At 42.6% G+C, this 19,793-nt stretch overlaps 1 protein-coding gene across 5 annotated transcripts in view; it reads left to right on the forward strand.

Moving 5' to 3' along the window:
• Positions 1–14,473, forward strand: part of ATE1 (arginyltransferase 1) — a 157,055-nt gene extending 142,582 nt beyond the window's left edge. For 2 of the 5 annotated variants that reach the window (XM_032882164.1, XM_032882165.1), the window contains one exon: positions 14,253–14,472. In XM_032882164.1, the coding sequence (XP_032738055.1) occupies positions 14,253–14,431 (179 nt within the window). In that variant the 3' untranslated portion in view covers positions 14,432–14,472. Of the gene's footprint in view, positions 1–14,252 lie in introns of all 5 variants that reach the window. The other 3 variants (XM_032882168.1, XM_032882163.1, XM_032882169.1) reach the window with 3 other exon arrangements.
• Positions 14,474–19,793: the final 5,320 nt, after the last annotated feature.

Genomic DNA, 19,793 nt, shown 5'->3' on the forward strand with positions numbered 1-19,793 from the left:
TCCCAGGGTCCTGGGATCGAGCCCCACATTGGGCTCTCTGCTTGGCAGGGAGCCTGCTTCCTCCTCTCTCCCTGCCTGCCTCTCTGCCTACTTGTGATCTTTGTCAAATAAATAAATAAAATCTTTTTTAAAAAAATCTAAAGTGTGTTTTGAGTATGAAAAAGCTTTAGGATTGTAGGATAGCTGGGTTGTTCATGGCTGGTGAATCTGGGGCCAGAAGCAGAGCTTCTTCTGGCCTTTCTTCCTAGGTAAACAGTGCCTCTGTTTGCATTAAGCATGGTTCGAGACCCGCAGATTGTCTTTATCTTGATATTCAGAAAAATCAGGGGCATCTGGGTGGCTCAGTCAATTAAGTGTCTGCCTTCCGCTCAGGTCCTCAGGTTGTGATCCCAGGACCCTGGGATTGAGCCCTGCGTCGAGCTCCCTACTCAGTGGGTAGCCTGCTTCCTCCCTTTGTCTCTGCCCCTCCCTACAACTTGTGCGCACTCTCTCTCAAATAAATAAATAAAATTTAAAAAATAATAATCACTACTTAACAGTGGAGAGAGATGGCCTTCACTTATCTGAGCCCTTTATGAGGATTTTTGAGGGACCTAATTTGACGTTTTGTTCTGATTGCTTTATTTTTCTCTGACAGCCTCAGTTTCATTTGCTAGTATTACATGTTTCTTTATTTAAATTTTTTTGCGAGCTTCAGTGAGGCAAGTGTCATTCTTACAGATATCCTGGTTAGCTCTGAGACTTGAGTTGTGTTTGTTTGTTGTAAGATTTATTTATTTATTTAGAGCGTAAGTAGGAGGGACAGAGGAAGCCAGAGAGAGAATCTCAAGCAGATGCCACCCTGAGCACAAAGCCAACACGGGGCTCAATCCCACCACCATGATGTCATGACCTGAGCCTGAACCAAGAGCCAGATGCTTAACTGACTGTGCCACCCAGGCGCCTAGACTTGAGTTTTTTATGGTTAAGAAGTTTTAGACATCTGTTCATTAATTCATTCAAGTTTCTTTAAAACAGTGAATGTGTAAAGTCTCATTTTGAGATTGCTCTTAATTGCAGTATGTAATGAAAGATCCTGATACCGTCATTTTTTTCAGTTAAGGAAATAATCATATAAATCCCCTACTCATCTTGAATAATAAATTATTAAAAGTCAACACAATGAGTTATTGCTTTATTAAGTCAGATCAGACTTATTGAACTTTGGCTTTATTGATCAATGTATTTGGTTTATAGCATTGTGTGAACTTTGAACCAGAAGTAGAAGAAAGTAATTGAGCTTAAGTTTCAAAAGCAGATAGATAATTTTAAAGGATACAATATATAATAAAATCTGAAAATATTTTAAATTTGTACATAAAATGCTATAGTTTGTTTTTGCTTATGAAGATAAGTAAAATCCTGAAATATACTACCTTTGACCACTAATCTCAGATTACTAGGGATTTTTATGCTAAAATAACTAAATTACAAAGACATGGTCCCATAAGATGTTCTAGATGTTTTACTAAATTTCCTTTGTGAGTTCCCTCTTTCCTTCTTTATATGTGTGAGGGGTTGGTGTTGGCGGGTGGAGTATACGTGTATGTGTCTCTCTCTTTCTTCATGTATTAATAATCCATTCCTTCTTACTGCTGAGAAGTAGTCCATGGTATGGACCGTGGTTGTACCATAGCTTGTTTAATTATTTACCTGTTGAAGGACATCTGGTTAGTTTCCATTTTAGGACTCTCACTCAAAAAACCTGCTGTAAACATCTGTTACACAGGTTTTCATGTAAACTTATTTTTTATCTCTCTGGGATAAATGACCAAGAGTATAATTGCTAGGTTGTAGGGTTAAATATATGTTTAATTTCTTACGAAGCTGCCAAACTGTTTTCCAGAATGGCTGTATTATTTTCTATTACCACCAACATGTATTTAAGACAATATTTCTTCACATTCTTGCCAGCATTGGTTTTGTTACTGTTTTTGTTTTAGCTGTTCTGATAGGTGGATAGCAGTATCCAACTATGGTCTTAATTTGTGTTTCCCCAATAGCTGTTGATCATCCTTTCATGTGCTTACTTGCCATCTGCATATTCCCTTCAGTGAAATGCACCCCATGTCTTATTTGTTTTTATATGGCTGCATTACGAGAATTGTTTATATACTTTATTTTTGTAAAGTTTTTAAAATTTATTTGAGGAATTTCTACACCTAATGTGGGGCTCAGATTCACTCAAGATCAGGAGTCGCATGCACAGGGCGCCTGGGTGACTCAAAGGGTTAAAGACTCTGCCTTCAGCTCAGGTCATGATTGGGGTCCTGGGATCTAGTCCTGCCTCAGGCTTTCTGCTCAGCGGGGAGCCTGCTTCCCACCCCACCCCACCCCACACCCGCTTCTCTGCCTACTTGTGATCTGTCAAATAAATAAATAAAATCTTTAAAAAAAAAAGAGTCGCGTGCTCTTCCAACTGAGACCGCCAGGTGCCCACCTTTATGTTTTTTAAATACAGGTTCTCAGTAACTTGTCTTTTTGTCCTTTGTTGGTTTTCACAAAGCAAAAGTTTTTAATTTTGATGCTGTCCAGTTTATCATTTTTTTTCTTTTTCTTTTATGAATCATGCTTTTGATGTCCTAAGAACTCTTCAATAAGCCCTAGGTACCAGAGATATTCTGTTAGTTTTATACTTTTACATGTAACATATGATTCATGAGTTAACCTTTGTTTAAGATGGAAAGTTTAGATCAAGATTTAGTTTTTTGCCTATGGATATCCAATTGCTCCCAAACTGCTGGTTACAAAGGCTCTTCCCCACCGAATTGCTTTGGCATTTTTGTCAAAATCAGTTGGCCGGACTTGTGCGGTGCTGTTTCCGGATCCTCTGTCCTGTTCCACAGATCTGTGTGTCCACCCTTGTAAATACTACACAGTCTTGATTGCTGGAACTATGAAGCAAGCCTTGAAGTTGGGTAGAATGATTCTTCTCCAACTTCATTCTTTTTCAGAGTTGTTTCAGCTCTCCCAGCCTTTCTGTATAAATTTTAGAATAATCTTGCCTATATCCGTAAAAATACTTATGAAGATTTTGTTAGGAGCTGTGTTAAATCTGTGTGTCAGCTTGGAGAGAATTAATATTTTTCTCAAAAGTCTTCCAATCCATGAACTTAAAAAGTGTGATTCAGTGCATTAAGTACATTCACATTGTTGTGCAGCCATCACCACCATCCGTCTTCAGAACTTTTTTCATGGCCCCATAACTAAACTCTGTATCTATTAAACAATAGCTCCCATTCCTTTCTCAGCTCACAAGTCTAATTGCCGTCTTTATGAATTTGACGATTAAGTCCTTCATAGAGGAGTAGCATCATACATTATTTGTCCTTTTGGGTTCATTCATGCCTTCAGGGTTCATTCATGTTGTAGCGTTAGAACTTCATTTCTTTTTAAGGTTGAATGATATCCATTGTACGGGGAGACCATATTTTGTTTACCCATTCAACCATCACGGACGCCTGGGTTGTTTCCACCTTGTGGCTGTTTAAATAATGCTGCAATGAACATGGGTATCCTCCAGATATCTCTTTGAAAGCCTGCTTTCTATTTTTTGAGGTCTATGTCCAGAAATGGAGTTCTGGATTATATAATAATTCTAACTTTTTTGAGGAACGACTGATACTGTTTTTCCCAGAGGGCACACTTTTACATCCCCACCAGCAGTGGTGCAGGCATTCCAGTTTCTCCACATCCTTGCCGACACTTGCTGTTTTCTGGGTTTTTGACAATGACCATCTTAATGCGTGGGACATGGTATTTTATTGTGGTTTCAATTTGCATTTCCCTAATGACGAGTGATGTTGAGCATCTTTTCATATGATCATTGGCCACCTGTATGTCATCTTTGGAGAAATGTCTATTCATGTCTTTTGCCTGTTTTTGAGTCAACTTATTTGGGTTCTTTTGTTGTTGAGTTTTAGGAGTTCTTTATATCTGGGATATTGATCCCTTACAAGGTGTGTGACTTACAGTTCATTTCATTGTTGTATGTTGATCTTTTACCTTGTGATTTTGCTGGGCTCATTTACAATTCTAGGAGGATTGCTTTATAGCACCCTCGAGATTCTCTACAGACACTGTTATGTCATATGCAAATAGGGACAGTTTTATTTCTTCTTTTCCTATCTGCATGCATTTCAGTTCCTGTTTTCAATTCTGTTCCTATTGCATTAGCTAGGACTTCCAGCACTATTTTGAGTAAAACTGGTGATGGTACGAGTTTTTGCCTTCTCTTTCTTTCTTTTAAAGAATTTATTTATTTATTTGACAGAGAGAGATCACAAGTAGGCAGAGAGGCAGGCGGGGTGGGGGTGGGGGAAGCAGGCTCCCAGCTGAGCAAAGAGCCCAATGCAGGGCTCAATCCCAGGACCCTGAGATCATGACCTGAGCCAAAGGCAGAGGCTTAACCCTCTGAGCCACCCAGGCGCGCCACCTTATTTCTAACGTTAGGGGGGAAGCGTTCATTCTTTATCAAGTTAAGGAAATCCCTGTGCAGTCCTAGTTTTCTGGGAGTTTTTATCATGCCTGGTTGGGTGTTGAACCCTTGAGGTATATTTTCGCATCAGTTGATGTGAGTATGTAGATGTTTTCTCTAAACTGTTAAAATGGGAGGTATATTGATTGGCTTTCAAATACTGACTCAGCCTTGCATCCTGGGAGTACGTGCAGCCGCTGGATCCATGTTTGCCAACACCTTGTCAAGGATTTCTGCATCTATATTCCTAATGGGCACTGCTTTGCAGTTTTCTTTTGCTCTGATTTAGGTTCCTTCTCTTTTATTTTCTGAAAGATTTTGTGTAGAATTGGTGCTCATTCTTATTTAAATGTTTGGTAGAATTCTCCAGTGAAACCATTGGGGCCTAGAGATTTCTTTTTCAAAATTAATTACAAACTCAATTTCTTCACTGGCTTTAGAGCTATTTACATTATCTTTCATATTGGGTGAGTTGTGGCAGTTTATGTTTTTTTGAGATTATTGGCAGAAAGTTTCCTTTCTTGCTAGGCTGCCACTTTCCTGGACCTCTGGTTAAAGGGAGGTTTTTCTTATTACTTTTTGTTTGTTTGTTTTGTCTCAGTGCACTGGCTTTTTGGAGTTGCTAGCTTTCCAGTATCCCCTCTGGAAAACCTGAGGCAAAAGGAAAGCCCAGGATGCTCACCACCTTATCGTGCCTCAGATCTCAGCGTCCCCACTGGGTTGCCTCTTCTTTCGTTTCACTGTCTTCTTATGTTTGTTGTATAATGTGCAGGGTTTTCTGTTCTATGGGACAGGGGGGAGAACTAGGCAGAGATTATCTTCTGGAAGTGGAAGCCCTCCTGTCTTAATTTAAAAGAAAAAAAAAGTCCCAGAACTATTTTTTGCTAGTTAGGAATGTGTAAACTATCACTGTTATTTTAGCTGTGCGTTTCCAGCTGTACTGGGAAGAATATTAAACACACCGCCGCTAGTTAATGTAGCAGAGTAATTGAGAAAATCTGAAGTTAATTTACTACCTGGTAATATCAGACCTGATAAAATCTAATCCAAGTTTTGTAAAAGGCTTATTTGTATCACTAATGTTAACTTGCCGTTATGAACTTTCAGAGAGATTATAACAACCAGTTTTAGGTTTAAAAATCCAGAAAAGAAAACTTTCAAAAGCATAAAACTGAACCGTAACAAAGCACTTACAGAGATGATACCACTGACCCTTACCTTACTCCTCACGTTTTTTGTTTGTTTTGTCTTTTTTTTTTAAAGATTTTATTTATTTGACAGACAGAGATCACAAATAGGCAGAGAGGCAGGGAGAGGGAGAGGCAGGCTCCCCACTGAGCGGAGAGCCTGATGCGGGGCTCGATCCCAGGACCCTGGGATCATGACCTGAGCCGAAGGCAGAGGCTTAACCCACTGAGCCACCCAGGCGCCCCTCCTCAGGTTTTGACAGTCTGTAAACTGATTCTTAAGGAATTATCGATGTCTCTTTTTCTCTCATCTATGTTAATATATTGTTTTTTTTTTAGTCTTCACTGAGTCACTTTATCAAGTTACAAATAAAATTAAATGGAAGTCTGCTGACTTCTAACACAAAACTAGTGGATCAAAACATTATTCTATCAGATATAAAAAGACAAGCGGGTTATCTTGTAGGTTCTTATTTGCGCCATTCAGGCACCCCTGAGGTCCACCCTCTCCACTCTGAAGCTTTAATGGGAGCAGAAATGAAAAATGGCCACATGAAGATAGTAACATAGGAATTCCCCGCTGTAGCCTTGGTTTTTGGTTTGGGGGTTGGATTTTTTTGGGGGGGGGTTGCCAATTCTCTGTCCTAGAGCACTATTTTTAAAGACAATTTCAAGAAATTGTTAACATATCCTTAGATTCACCTACTGGTGTGTTTTAAAGATCCCCTCTTTGTCTGACTGCATGATGGGGTATTTCTGTACCGTTATCTCTGGGCCCCACAGTGTATGCTGAGCATCAGAGTTCCCTAAAACCTCGCACAGGACTCTAAGATGCCATCAAAATGGAGAGCCAGCGCAGTAGAATTTAGCTCACTGTCTGTAATACCTGGTTTCTTTGGAAGGCTGGCAGTGCTTTCTTCTGCCTCTGGGGCCATTCATTCACACGGAAGTTTAGATGAGCCCCCAGGGGCGACTTCGCACGGAGGCAGGTCCCGGCCTGGGACCAGCACTGCCTTGGGGGGGCCCTGCCCCATGTGCAGCCCCAGTCAGCTGACTCAGAAGCTCCCTCCCATTTCCAGGAGCTCTGCAGGCAGGCGTTCCCCACACCCAGCTCTGGCCCCCAGCGTCACACGGTAAAGGCCGCGCAGACGTGAGCACTCTCTTTAAACAGAGGCTTCGTGACCGAAGTGGGCATTCTGGGTGCTGAGAAGAGCGGCACAGCCTTTACTGAGATCAGCGGTGGCAGTCGTGCTGCTGCTCTGAGCACCCATCCTGGGCTGGATGCTTCGTATTTATTTATTCACCAGCACTTGAGCTCTGGGTGGCTTCTTTTGGTTTAAGAATTTTTTTTTACCAGAAACATGATTGGGTGATACGCTTGTGATTATTAAACATATGATGCGGAAAGTGAAAATCCCACAACGCATCCCAGCGCAAGGGAGCTTGCTCACACACGCCCACATGCCTGGCTCTGCGGAGGTAAGCGCTGCTGAAGTTTGGTGGGAAGGCCTCGGGTTCTTTCTGTGCGTATGTTTTTTAATTCCAATTTTTAATTATATCATTTGTTTAACATACAATTTATACATATAAATTAAATCATTCTAAAAATATCCTGTGGCTTGTTTTTTACATTAACATTAGGTTATCTTGAAAAATCTTTATTATTGTATAATAGACTTCCTCATTCTTTTTAAAAATAAACTTTTTGGGTGCCTGGGTGGCCCAGTGGGTTGGGCCTCTGCCTTCGGCTCAGGTCATGATCTCAGGGTCCTGGGATCGAGCCCCACATCAGTCCTCTGCTCAGCGGGGAGCCTGCTTCCCCTACCCTCTCTCTATGTCTACTTGTGATCTCTGTCTGTCAAATAAATATATAAAATCTTTGAAAAAGAAATAAAAACTTTTTTAGAAGAGTTGTAGCTTTACAGAAAAATTGCAGAGATAATGTAAAGCCTTCTCCCATACCCCATACCCAGCTTCCCCTCTTGTCAGTATCTTACATTTTTCTCATTCTTTTTTTTTAAATAGACCTTTTTGGAGCAGTTTTTGGTATACAGAAAAATTGAGCAGAAAGTACAAAGAATTTCCATCTGCCCTCCTACTCCCACCTCCCATTTGCCATATTATTAACATCTTGCATTATAGGATACTTTGGATACAATTGATAAGCCAGTATTGATCCATTATGATCAGCTGAAGTCCACAGTTTACATTAGGGTTTACTCTTTGTGTTGTACGTTGTATGAGTTTTGACAAACATATAGTGACGTGTGTCCTATAGAGTGGTCTCGTTGCCCTAAACACCCTCTGTGTTCCATTCACTCATCCCCCTTCCCTGCCATAAACCCTGGCAACCACTCCTGTTTATCCTGCCTCCGCAGTTTCGCCCTTTCCAGAATGTCATAGACTTGGAACCCTACGGTAGCACATAGCTTTGTCAGATTGGCTTCTTACACTGTCACATGCATTTTAAGGTCCTCCATGTCTTTTCACGGCCTGCAAATTCATTTCTTTTCATCACTGAATGATAGTACTACTGTTTATTCGTTCACCCATTGCAGAACATTTCTCTTGCTTCTGTATTTTGGCAGTTACAAGTAAAACTGCTTTAAACATCTGTTTGCGGGTTTTTGTGTGGACATAAGTTTTCAGCTCCTTGGGGCTCCAGGCGGGCCCAGGTGATAGACCATGGGACTCTTGATCTTGGCATTGTAAGTTTGAGCCCCACATTGGGTGCAGAAATTATTAAAAAAAAAAAAATCTTAAAAAAAAAACTGAAGGGGTGCCTGGGTGGCTCAGTGGGTTAAGCCTCTGCCTTCGGCTCAGGTCATGATCCCAGAGTCCTGGGATCGAGCCCCGCATCGGGCTTTCTGCTCGGCAGAGAGCCTGCTTCCCTTCCTCTCTCTCTGCCTCTCTCTCTGCCTACTTGTGATCTCTGTCAAATAAATAAATAAAAAATCTTTAAAAAAAAACCCCAAAACTGAAGAAAAAAAAGTTTTCAGCTCCTTTGGGGAAATACTGAGAAGCATATTTATTGGACCATATGGTATAAGTGATTACCTGTACTTTCTTAAAGGCTATATACAGTGATATGTATTATTGGTAATCATTACCCTCATTGATGGACATTTAAGTTTTACGTATTTTGCTATTACAAATAATGCCACAGCATACTCTTAAATATGCATCTTTTTGCACACTTACTAATATTTCTGCAGGACACAATCCTAAAAGAATTGCTCTAAGACCATGTGAGTTTGCCTGGCAAAAGACAAGTTGTAGACCATAGCCTCCTAACCTTAGCTGCACGTGGTGTTACCGTGTCTTCCTGAGGCTCAAGAGTAGGATTTCAGCTCTAACCTGAGGATTTGGAGGTCGGATTAATGATGGTAACTGAATCCATGCACGTGGGTGAAGTTTCCTAGGAAGAAAGTATAGCGGGGAAGAGGGATGACCTAGAACAGAACACTGTCTATCTCCCAGCATCTGACGGTCTGGTGAAGAACTGGCCTGGTGGAAAGAGAAAACCTGGAGCGAGTGTTGTCAGAAAGGCTGGAGTGGATTTCAGGGAAGAGGACGTGCTCCTCTAAGTTTACACTCTGCTGAGGGAGATGAAAGCTGAAATGTGTTCATTATATTCAAGAGCAGTGAGACCTTTGACCTTAGTGAGCAGAGTGGGCTTGATGGAGCAAGACACACATGGCAATAGATTGTTCAGTGAGTGAGAGGCGAGGAAGTGGCCATTAAGTAAATATCCTTTAAAGAAGGAGAGAAAAGTGGAATGAACTAGCTGGAGGGTAAACAGAGACTACAGAGTTTTGTTTGTTTCTGTCCGAAGGCAGTCTTAAGCTTTTGTGAAAGGGAGTAGAAAGGAAATAGTGGGGAAAAAAAAATGGATTGCAGGAGATGTTGTAATTTACAGCGATTGTATGCAGATCGGGTTGAGGCCAAGAATGGGGAAGAGGACACATTTCCAGATCGAGACCTTTGGCAAAGAAAAGTGAATTTGTATTTGCTCTAAAGGCACTGGGACGGGGCCCGGCAGGAAGAGGTGTGTGTTTGCTGTAGGAAGCTGCTGGTTACGTGCTTAGTGCTCAAGGTGGAGGGTCTGTGCAGGGAGTATGAGATTATAAATCCCTGTGAATTTCTACTCATAAACTACTTCTGCAGCGTTTCTCCAGTGCTTATCATTCAGCTGGATGTTAACTATCGGTGAGATGTACAGGCAGTCATGAGACCCTTTAAGAATGTAGTGACCGGCACGTATTCGATCCTTATCAGAGCTCTGCAGGCTGGAGGTCAGCCTTCGGGGCTAAAGGGGAACATTTTTCTGCTGCTGTCTCTCAGCAGACATACTTTAAAATTCCAATTTAAAAAATTCAAAGGCTTTAGATTTAGAAGATATTGTACAGTTTTACCAGTGTTCTTGCTCCTTGGCTGCTCTCAGTGACCTTTACCAGTTTTCTATTTGTATGAGGCTCTAAATGTACTCGAGCCTACCTTTTTTCTGCTGCATTTATACCCAGGTGATGGAGTTAGTTGTTTGTGTTGCAGTATATGGACATAAAAATTCCCAGAGCTGACATCAGGAACCAGGACATTGCCCTTTTCCGTTGTCACTTATCCTAATAAGGGGTGTGGAAACCTAGCAAACACAAAGTATTTCATTGTGTTAAAGTATGTGGGTTTCCTGCTTCAGCTGGACAAAGTAATTTGTTGAACACACAAATTTTGAAGTCGGTATGTTCAACCCGAGCACCAAAACCACTTCCGGTACTTACAACAGTGAACATTTAATGCAGGGAATCGGTGATAACAGAGAGTGGTGCTGCTGAGAGCTGGGCAAGGCACAGAGTGACCCAGAGATGAGTGACAGCTGGAAGCCACTGCCTCTTCTGGGCCACCCCTGCACCACCCCAGGGCTACCACTAGAAGCTGGAACCTTAACCACTTCAAGCATAGCTGGAGCTGCTGCCGAAAAGCAGAGCCAAGAAAGAAAGAAGCCAGGTTTGGGGGAGAAACCCTGGCTCCGTCTCCCCGCACCCCCAGGTCCAGCCTCCTGCAGCGCAGAGCCAAGCAGTAGAAGCAGGGAGGGCAGACAGGCCCAGGCATGGCGCTGGAGATAAATCAAGTAGTGAAAGGTTGGATCCCTGCCTCTCCAGATTCTGTCCCCCTTCACCTTGATCTCCCCCGAATGTATCCCGGGTAACGTGACAATCTAAAACTACACCAGCACTTGGTTCTGAGGATATGAAGACCCTCTGGCTGGCATCCTTGGTGTCCCCTTTCCTTCATACCTGCGCGCCTTCCCACGTAGGGTTCTCAGTGGGCCCATGTGGTGTTCTCTGACAATGGAGAACTTCTTTTGGGATAATAGTACATGATGAGCTTGCATCTCCCTCTAACAAATTTCTGAATAGATGTAGAGTATAATTTTGGAATGCCCTAACTCGTTTTATCACTTTCTGATGATTGAGATCAGCTGGCCTATGCTGAGTCCAGAAATGTGATGTCTCTTTGTGTTTTAGATATCGGAAGCGTAGTTAGACTTCTGTCTCTTCTGAAACTGATGTTGGATGATTAATCCAGACTAATTAATGAATACCCAGTAGAAGAAACAGCTTCAGTTGAGGAAGAATAAACATTTAACTGTTGCTTCAATTTCACAATAAAAAGGGATGTAATTCAGTTCAAATGTTTAAAAACATAGAGCCTTCTGTGAGATGCCCAATAAAATGTTGAATTTATAGCAACTCTATTGTGAAACTATGATGACTTTTATTTGACTTGAAGAAGTTTATAGCTGAAAGATCCTGAGAAATCTTCTAAAAGAATCCTTTTGTTAAAAAGGAAACTAACATTTCCACTTTCCAGTTTCAGAAGACCCAAATTAATTTTTTTTTAAGATTTTATTTATTTAATCGATAGAAGACACAGGGAGAGAGGGAACACAAGCAGGGGGAGTGGGAGATGGAGAAGCAGGCTTTCCGCCAAGCAGGGAGCCCCATGCAGGACTCGATCCCAGGACCCTGGGATCATGACCCGAGCCGAAGGCAGATGCCCAACAACTGAGCCACCCAAGCGCCCCAACCCAAATTAATTTTTTTAAATGCCTAAATCAACCTTAAAAACAACTGTTTAAAATTATAAAAGCCTTATGCCAATTATAGAAAATCCAAGAAATGAGGAGAGTATGTGTATGCGTGTGTGTTTCCCACAGTGTGAAAGTCTCCCGTCATGTTCCTGCCTCCCAAGGTAGACTCGTTCATTCGTCTAGCGAGTATGTATGGAGCACCTGCCATCAGGCGTTGTACTGGACACCGAGGAAGTATTAGTGGGCAAAACAGTCACAATGCTTCATTTAATTTGTATTCACATAGGACTTTCTAGTGGAAAAGGAAACACGCAATAACTACGTATGTCACGTGGTAGTCAGTGCAATGAAGGCAGTTAAGGAGCTCAAGGGGAGCCAGGGCGCTGGTTTATAGCGAGTCCGGGAAGACCCTCTGAGGAGCCAACCGCTGACGTCATCTGAGGAAGCAGGAGGGTGAGCCGGGTTTTTTCTGGGGGAAAGAAAGGGTCTTTCCAGGCAAAGGGAATGGAGAGAAGTAACTGTACAAAGGTTGATGTGGATTCGCTCTGATCTGTTGTGTGCACATACTGGGCTTCTAAAGAACAGTAATTTACCTTGTGCCTCCGTTTTTTTTTTCCACTTAACAATCTGTCTTCCTTTGTCTTTTTGATCGCTGTGTAGCATTTTATCACATGCCTGTACCTTAACACATCTGGCCAGTTCTCCGTTGGTGAACCCGTGCGTTGTTTCCAGGTCCTCGGTACCGCTGAGTGTGGCTCTAAACCCGCTTATGCTCGCATATAAATACTGACGTGTGTGTTTCTCTGTTCTCAACCCACCTTATTTTTTAAATTATTTTCTTAAGATTTTATCTATTCATTTGTTTTAGAGAGAGAGAGAGAGCACGCGCGCGAGTGTGGGGAGGAACAGAGGGGGAGGGACAGGGAGGTGGAAAAAAATCTCAAGAAGACCCGTGTCGAGCGCCAGGGGGGCAGGGGCTCGATTTCATGACCCTGAGATTTCAAAACCAAGAGCTGGGCGCTCAACCGACTGAGCCACCCAGGTGTCCCAACTCAACCCACTTTAAAAGGCTTAAGAAAATACCGATGCTCAGGTTTTATTCAGACCAGTTTCTAAATCAGGATAGTCTGGAGGAGGGATCCAGGACTTTTTTGGTATTTCTTAAAGGTTCCTTGGATGATTCCAGTATGTGGTCAGGGTTGAGAACCGCAGCTATAGGATGATTCTTACAAGTGACCTGGCTGAGTCAGTGATAAAAGACATGGTACATTTTAATTGATAGTAAAGTTGTTCCGTGTATTAGTTAGAATTAGGAGCAGCTGCCAGTAGTAGAAATCTAAGGTCAGAGGCACCTGGGTGGCTCAGTGGGTTAAAGTCTCTAATTCGGCTCAGGTCATGATCCCAGGGTCCTGGGATCAGGCCCCTGCATTGGGCTCTCTGCTAAGCAGGGAGCCTGCTTCCTCCTCTCCCTGCCTGCTTCTCTGCCTACTTGTGATTTCCACCTGTCAAATAAAATCTTTTAAAAATTAAAAAAAAAAAAAAAATCTAAAGTCCGTTGGCTTAAACAAGATCGTTTCATTTTTCTATGAAATTCTTTACATAGGCAGACCAGGACTAGAGTGTTACACGGAGTCCTCAGGTACCCGGGTTCCTTCTGGCTTTTGTTTTTGCTGACCTAAGGGAAATCTTCTAATCTCAAGCTCAAGAGAGACAGAGACAGAAGAGGGGTCAGGGCTTCTGCCATGACTTCCATGATGCAGGCCGCACAATGAGGGAAGAAGGGTTGAAGGGCACACACCAGCTGTTCTCTTAAAAGATGCCTGGAAACTTCCACAGAACACTTCCGCTTGTGTCCCGTGGGCCAGAGCTTGGTCAGGGGGCCGGACCCAACTGCAGGGGAAGCTGGACACAGGTTTTCCTCCAGGTGACCGGTGTGTCCTGTAGAAGCCAGGGCTTTGCTTATCTGAAAAAGAAGAAGAACCGGGAGCCACAGCCACCAGCCGCCCCTGCCCTGTCCCGCTCCCCAGGGCTGTGAGCTCTGCCCTCCGCCCCCAGACCCTTCATGCCCCAGGGCCAGGACCTGCCCCGCTGCAGTTCGCCCAGGCCTCCGAGTCACGGAAAGCTTGGCTGCAGCGCGGGGAACCTCAGGACATCGGCCTGGGAGAGACGCAGAGTCCGTGCAGTTCGGACCCAGGAAGGACGGTGGCAAACCCGACCGTCAGAGAAAACAACGGGTTGAAGGCCCGGGTTTTAACTGCGCACAGCTCTCCTCTGACGTTCCCGCTCCCCCGGGGGAGGGCGTCTTCCTGCCAGCGGGTGTCCGTCCCCGCCGTCCCGCTCGGACATCCTGAAGGACGCGTCTTCCTCCCTCATTCGTACGGCGGGAATTATCGTTCCTTTCGGGGGCGACAGTAGCGTGACCATGACTTGGTTTAATGCGTCTTCTTTGACCTTGCAGTGGACGAAGGTCGCAGCAAGGAGCCCGACCGGCTGCAGGTGTTCCACAAGAAAGCCATCCTGCCCTACGGCGTCTACAAGAGGCAGCACAAGGCGGCGGCCGAGGAGGCGGCGGTGCTGCAGTACGCGCGGCTGGTGGGGCAGGCGTGCGCCGAGCGGATGCTGCTGCTGCGGAACTGACGGCGGCCGCGCCCCCCGCGCCCCCCCTGCGCCCCGCACCCCTACGCACGCCCGCGCCCGGGGAACGCCCCCGGCCTGCCCACAGATGAGATATTTTTTATTTTGACTCTTCTATGGCTTTTCTAAACCATTTTGTGGCGGTCTTGGCGTGAGAATCCCCGGCCCCTGTAAAGATTTGGAAAACGGGTCGTGACCTGGCCTCCTCGTGGAGGGCTCTCGTTCCGGAAGTTTGTTTTATGAACAAGATACGGTATCGATGTCTCATGTTAATATTTTGCAAAGTAAAATGAGTAGGTGGGTCTTAAGTCGTTTAAACACCGTCGTGCTTTTTTGGTCCAAGAAGTCACAGCCGACTTTGCTCAGAGCCGTTTGACATTGGCTGATGCCAGGAGACCTAGGGCTGCGGAAGAAGGTGGGGAGCCGGCCTGCCTCTTCCAGACTCCTCGCAAGAGCACTCGGTGTTTAGTATCCCTGCCGAAGGTTGTGTAGTTGATAGAACACTCAGAAGATACAAACCTTAAAGGCGGTCCTGTGGACCTCAGAGGATCATTTACCCACGACAGCCCCCGTGCTGTCATGTCTGTTGTCGTCACACGATTGTTTTTTCCTGGAATAATTATTACTCTCAAATAATTTTACACCCGAAAGTATCCCAGTTTGACAACGAAGTAATATGATTACCCTAGTTGCACGTATTATTCGTTCTATTTCTAAAAATCGAAGAAATGGAGGTTTTATGGGGGGGGGGGGGTTTGTTGGTTTTTTGTTTGGGGGCCCTTTTTTTTGGCCTGTTTTAGGAAAATGTTAGCTCCTGCCTTGACCTGAGACCCATCAGAAGTAACTATATGCTACATTTTTCACTCTTTAGAACTCAGGACACTTGTCTTCAGTTATTGATTAAAAATGAGTTAATATCTGACTCCTTTTATAGCTGTGCTACAAACCACGTTTAAGAAGGAATCATCTTGACCTCTGTTCCAGGGCAGAGGTGGAGCAATCCACTTTTTGCCCTTTGATTTGGGAGTCAGCACATGCTCGCTCCGTGTCCTCTCACTTTCTTTTGGCCCCTCACCCAGTCAGCAAATGTCCCTTGTCCACCCGGGTCAAGGTTGCAGGCCCTGTGCGGGGTGGGGGGGGGGGGGGACTCAGCCGCATCAGTTCACAGAACAGAATTGTGTTGGAGACGATGAATGACAGAGGAGGGTTAGTTTCCTGTGCTCCCTCTCAGCTGACCCCCGGCCTTCTGCCACCTGCTTGGCCACTGAGTTCATTCCATTCCCCATTTTGCCCGTTTTCTATCAATATTTTTAAAAAACCATATTATAAAACATAGTACTTTTGAAATCTACTACTGGTTTTAATCTTTTCTTCTAAATACACTGAATTTAGATAAGACATTAGAAAATAATTTTGTTTAGCTAAAAGAAGGATCATTAAACAATGATTTTAAAAATCACATGTCTAGAAATTCAGCATCCAAATAAACTGTGTATTTATTCATTCAGAGTGTGTGTGTGTGTGTGTGTGTGTGTGTAAAACACCTGCCACATGCAGGTACTTTGCCAACTGAGGTGAGAGTAGCGAGGAAAGCCATTTTCTCTGATCGCATGGGTTTTGCGTTCTTCTGAGATTTTGTTCTTCAGAGGCATCTCCCAAGAGTATTTGATCGACTCTTGTTTGGAAATGCCTTCAGAATCTGTAGATTTTTTTCTTTTTCCTCCAAAAAGAAGATAGCTTAATGTTTTTAGAATCACAAAATGGTACTCACTGTAAGCAGTTCAAATATTAATAAAACTATAAATAAGAAGGTAAAATATAATCTGAAATTCTACCATACTAGAAAAAGAGAGAATTGTTATATATCGACACACATATGTACATAATTTGAATATACATGGAATTATGCTCTATATACTGTGCTGTGGACATAGCTGAATTTTGAAAGAAATTTCAAAGTAGGACTTCAGAAGTGTTGTGAGTAATATGAGTACCAGGAAAGTCAGCGGGGTAGGGCCGCATCTTGGTACCCTTGGCGTCAGAATGTTTTTGATGCTACCAACTGCATCACACCCTCTTTATCTCCGTGACTGGTATGTGGAATAGCAGCCCTAGAGATCACAACTCTTGAGTAGCCCGTGAAGAGAAAACCGGACGCTTACATCTTACCACGACTCTGGTTTCCTCCTGTAGAATTCAGTTTGGGTTCCTTCAGAGCAAAGTGATCGATCACATCCCTGTCTGGGAATCAGGGTCCTGCCCCTGCGGGCGGCATTCAAGGCTGGCTACAGTGGACCTCCAGAGAGAACTGGCCACAAAGATGCTTTTGCTCTGTTGCTGTATTCATGTGCTGTTCTTTGGGGAAGAGACAGTGTATTGATCCTAATGAGTTAATTATTTGTTCTTTGGCATCCTGGCTGAGTACTGATGGCGTGCTAGAAAAGGACAGCAAGGCAAGTGACCCGGCTTGGCTGGGTGACCGTGCGGTCTAGCTGAGAAATCTGGTTTTATGTTCATGGCTTTCATCCAAAGAAAGACACTCAAGAACCTTTCAAAGATAGTTTCTATCTTTTCAAGGCTTTAAGCTGTGCATTCACGCTCTTAGAGTTGGAGTTGGAGTTCCTTTCCGGATGCACGTAAATGCTTACCTGCTTCCTTGTTTCCGGAGCAGAAATGTCATCAAGGTTTTCCAGGCCACCATCTTTATTTACATTCTTCCAGTTCTGTGAGATTTTTGTTATTTTTTAAAAATGTAATCTGAGCACTTTTTTTAAAGTATTCTATAAAAGAGGCTATTACCAAATGAATATATTATTCATTTGATTAAAATTATTTAGATAAGAAATCATTACTGTTTAGCTTTGCTTTCAGACAATGTATCCTATTTTTTATCCATTTTGCAAAATATCACTTGTGTGTGGTTTCTTAACATAGCAGAATCTATTATGTAAATGAACCTTTTCAGATATCTGAGCAGTCTATGGTTTGATTGTATAGGCTTTGTAATATTTAAGTGTGAATAAAAATGAGGAAGAATATAATGACGAGTTATCTATAAGGTTTTGGTGGTTGCTAACTTTAAAGAAAAGAAGGAAATGAAATGGAAACATAATGTTTGAATTAGAAGTTATTCAAATGTGTGTTCTTTTCCAAAAGAAAACCAGTGACTAAAGCAAAACAAGTTTGATTGCATGTGTTTTATTTTTTTTGCTCTTGTGTATGCCTTTTGAACAGTCCATTTGATAAATCTTGAATGAAAAAAATAAAGCTGTTTCTATCTGCAGTGGGTTGTGCTGATCAATACTTAAAAGACATGTGTTTCCATACTTTTCAATTTTTTACTACATTTTACGTGTAATGAATATGCAGAAAACAGAGATAGAACATTGGCTGTATGAATCATAATATCTCATTTACAGTAACTCTGGGAATTCCAGATCATTTGGTTACCTAAATCAAAGCATGATGGATTCCTTTCTCGGGAGTAAACAAAAATAAAGTAAATCTCACTTTAAGAAAAACATCCAGATTTCACATGATAAATTAGGAAATAGATATAGGATTTAGGTAGCAAACTCAAATATAATTTCTCTCAAAAAGCTTAGTTTACAGAGAAATTCTCTTAAAATACCCCATAAAGCAAGTGTGCCTTAATCATTCATAATAGTACACAGTATATTTATGGAACACATTTACAAGAGTTTTGTCTTTTTTACAGTAAAGAGGTCCCTGGTAGGTTTAGGATAAAATGAATCCTATTTTCCAAGTGATTTAAATGTTGGTTATAATTCCCACTGACATATTACCGAAGAAAATACAAAATCACTTACCATGCCATCAGTAATCACCACCCCTGCCATTCATGTTTTGATGTTGTACGCTCTCAAACTTCTTTCTACCTACATGTCTTTTTTTCTTTTTTTAAGATTTTGTTTATTTTTATTTGAGAGACAGGTAGCTAGAGATAGCACACAAGTAGTGCGGAGAGGGAGAAGCAGACTCCCCACTGAGCAGGAAACCCTATGCGGGACTTGATCTCAGGACCCTGCAATCATGACCTGGGCCAAAGGCAGACGCTTAACTGACTGAGCCACCCAGGCGACCCTGTCTTATTTTTAAATAAAAATGGAATCATGTCATGTATATGGTTTCATAATTGTGAACATTTTAATCCATTTGTGAACATGAAAATAAATGAAGAATATAACTTTTTTAAAGATTTTATTTATTTATTTGACAGAGATCACAAGTCGGCAGAGAGGCAGGCAGAGATAGAGAGGAGGAAGCAGGCTCCCTGCTGAGCAGAGAGCCAATGCGGGGCTCGATCCCAGGACCCTGGGATCATGACCTGAGCTGAAGGCAGAGGCTTTAACCCACTGAGCCACCCAGGCACCCCGAGAATGTAATTGCTTTCGAGGCAGTTCAGTAATAGCTGTGTCTAGTATCTTTTGAGAAAGGGGGCTTACGTGGTTCTTACTGCTCCTTTTCCTGGATCCAATGCCTTTCCCCGACAGTAGGGGTTTCCTCCGAACTCGAACGTTCAGGTATAGCTTTTATAAAAGTTAGTGCCGCCTCCTCTCATTGTCCCTCAACTAAATATTTCCTGGGAGACTGTCCTACCGTTTTTACAGTTTGAACACCTCTAAAATTCCCAATTAGAAAATATCTTATTTAAAAGCTTAAGGTTATTTAAAACAAATTAAGGTTCTGATTCATGGATTCTTTATACAACAGAGGCCCTTAAAATGGGTACCTGGAAAGGGTGGGCTATTACTGTTAGCTCAGCCAAGATTTTTTAGTTTGAAAAACATGTTGGCTTTTTAAGATTTAATTCTAAGTAAAACGGCACTTCTGTATCCAGTTAATTGTCACAGTTGGTATCTTCAGTCCAGTCCTGTCCAGGAAATAGTTTCCTATTGACGGTCTAATTCTCAATTAGGCCAAGAACTGAAGTTGCTAAATATATTTGGTATGCCAAATTTTTATTCACGGAGAGCTCCAAAATATCTTACAGATTTTTATCGCTGGGGTTTCTCACTGTATCTTTCCACTTGCAATATGAAGAAGAAATTTCAAATGGACGCGCTGTTAAAAAAAACAAAACAAAACAAAACTGGGGGCACCTGGGTGGCTCAGTCAGTTAAGCGTCCGACTCTTGATTTCAGTTCAGGTCATGATCTCAGGGTCTTGGGATCAAGCCCCACATTGGGCTCTGAACTCAGCGGGAGTCTGCTTGGGATTCTCTCCCTTTCTCTCCCTCCCCTTCTACCCCTCTCCTTGCATGTGCTCTCTCTCTCTCTCAAATAAATAAAATCTTTAAAAAAAAAATGAAATGTAGCAGAGCAAATCTTAAAAGCTATGTGGC

Source organism: Lontra canadensis, unplaced genomic scaffold, assembly GCF_010015895.1.
Source record: "Lontra canadensis isolate GAN:19392208 unplaced genomic scaffold, GSC_riverotter_1.0 scaffold79, whole genome shotgun sequence".
Classification (NCBI taxonomy): domain Eukaryota; kingdom Metazoa; phylum Chordata; class Mammalia; order Carnivora; family Mustelidae; genus Lontra; species Lontra canadensis.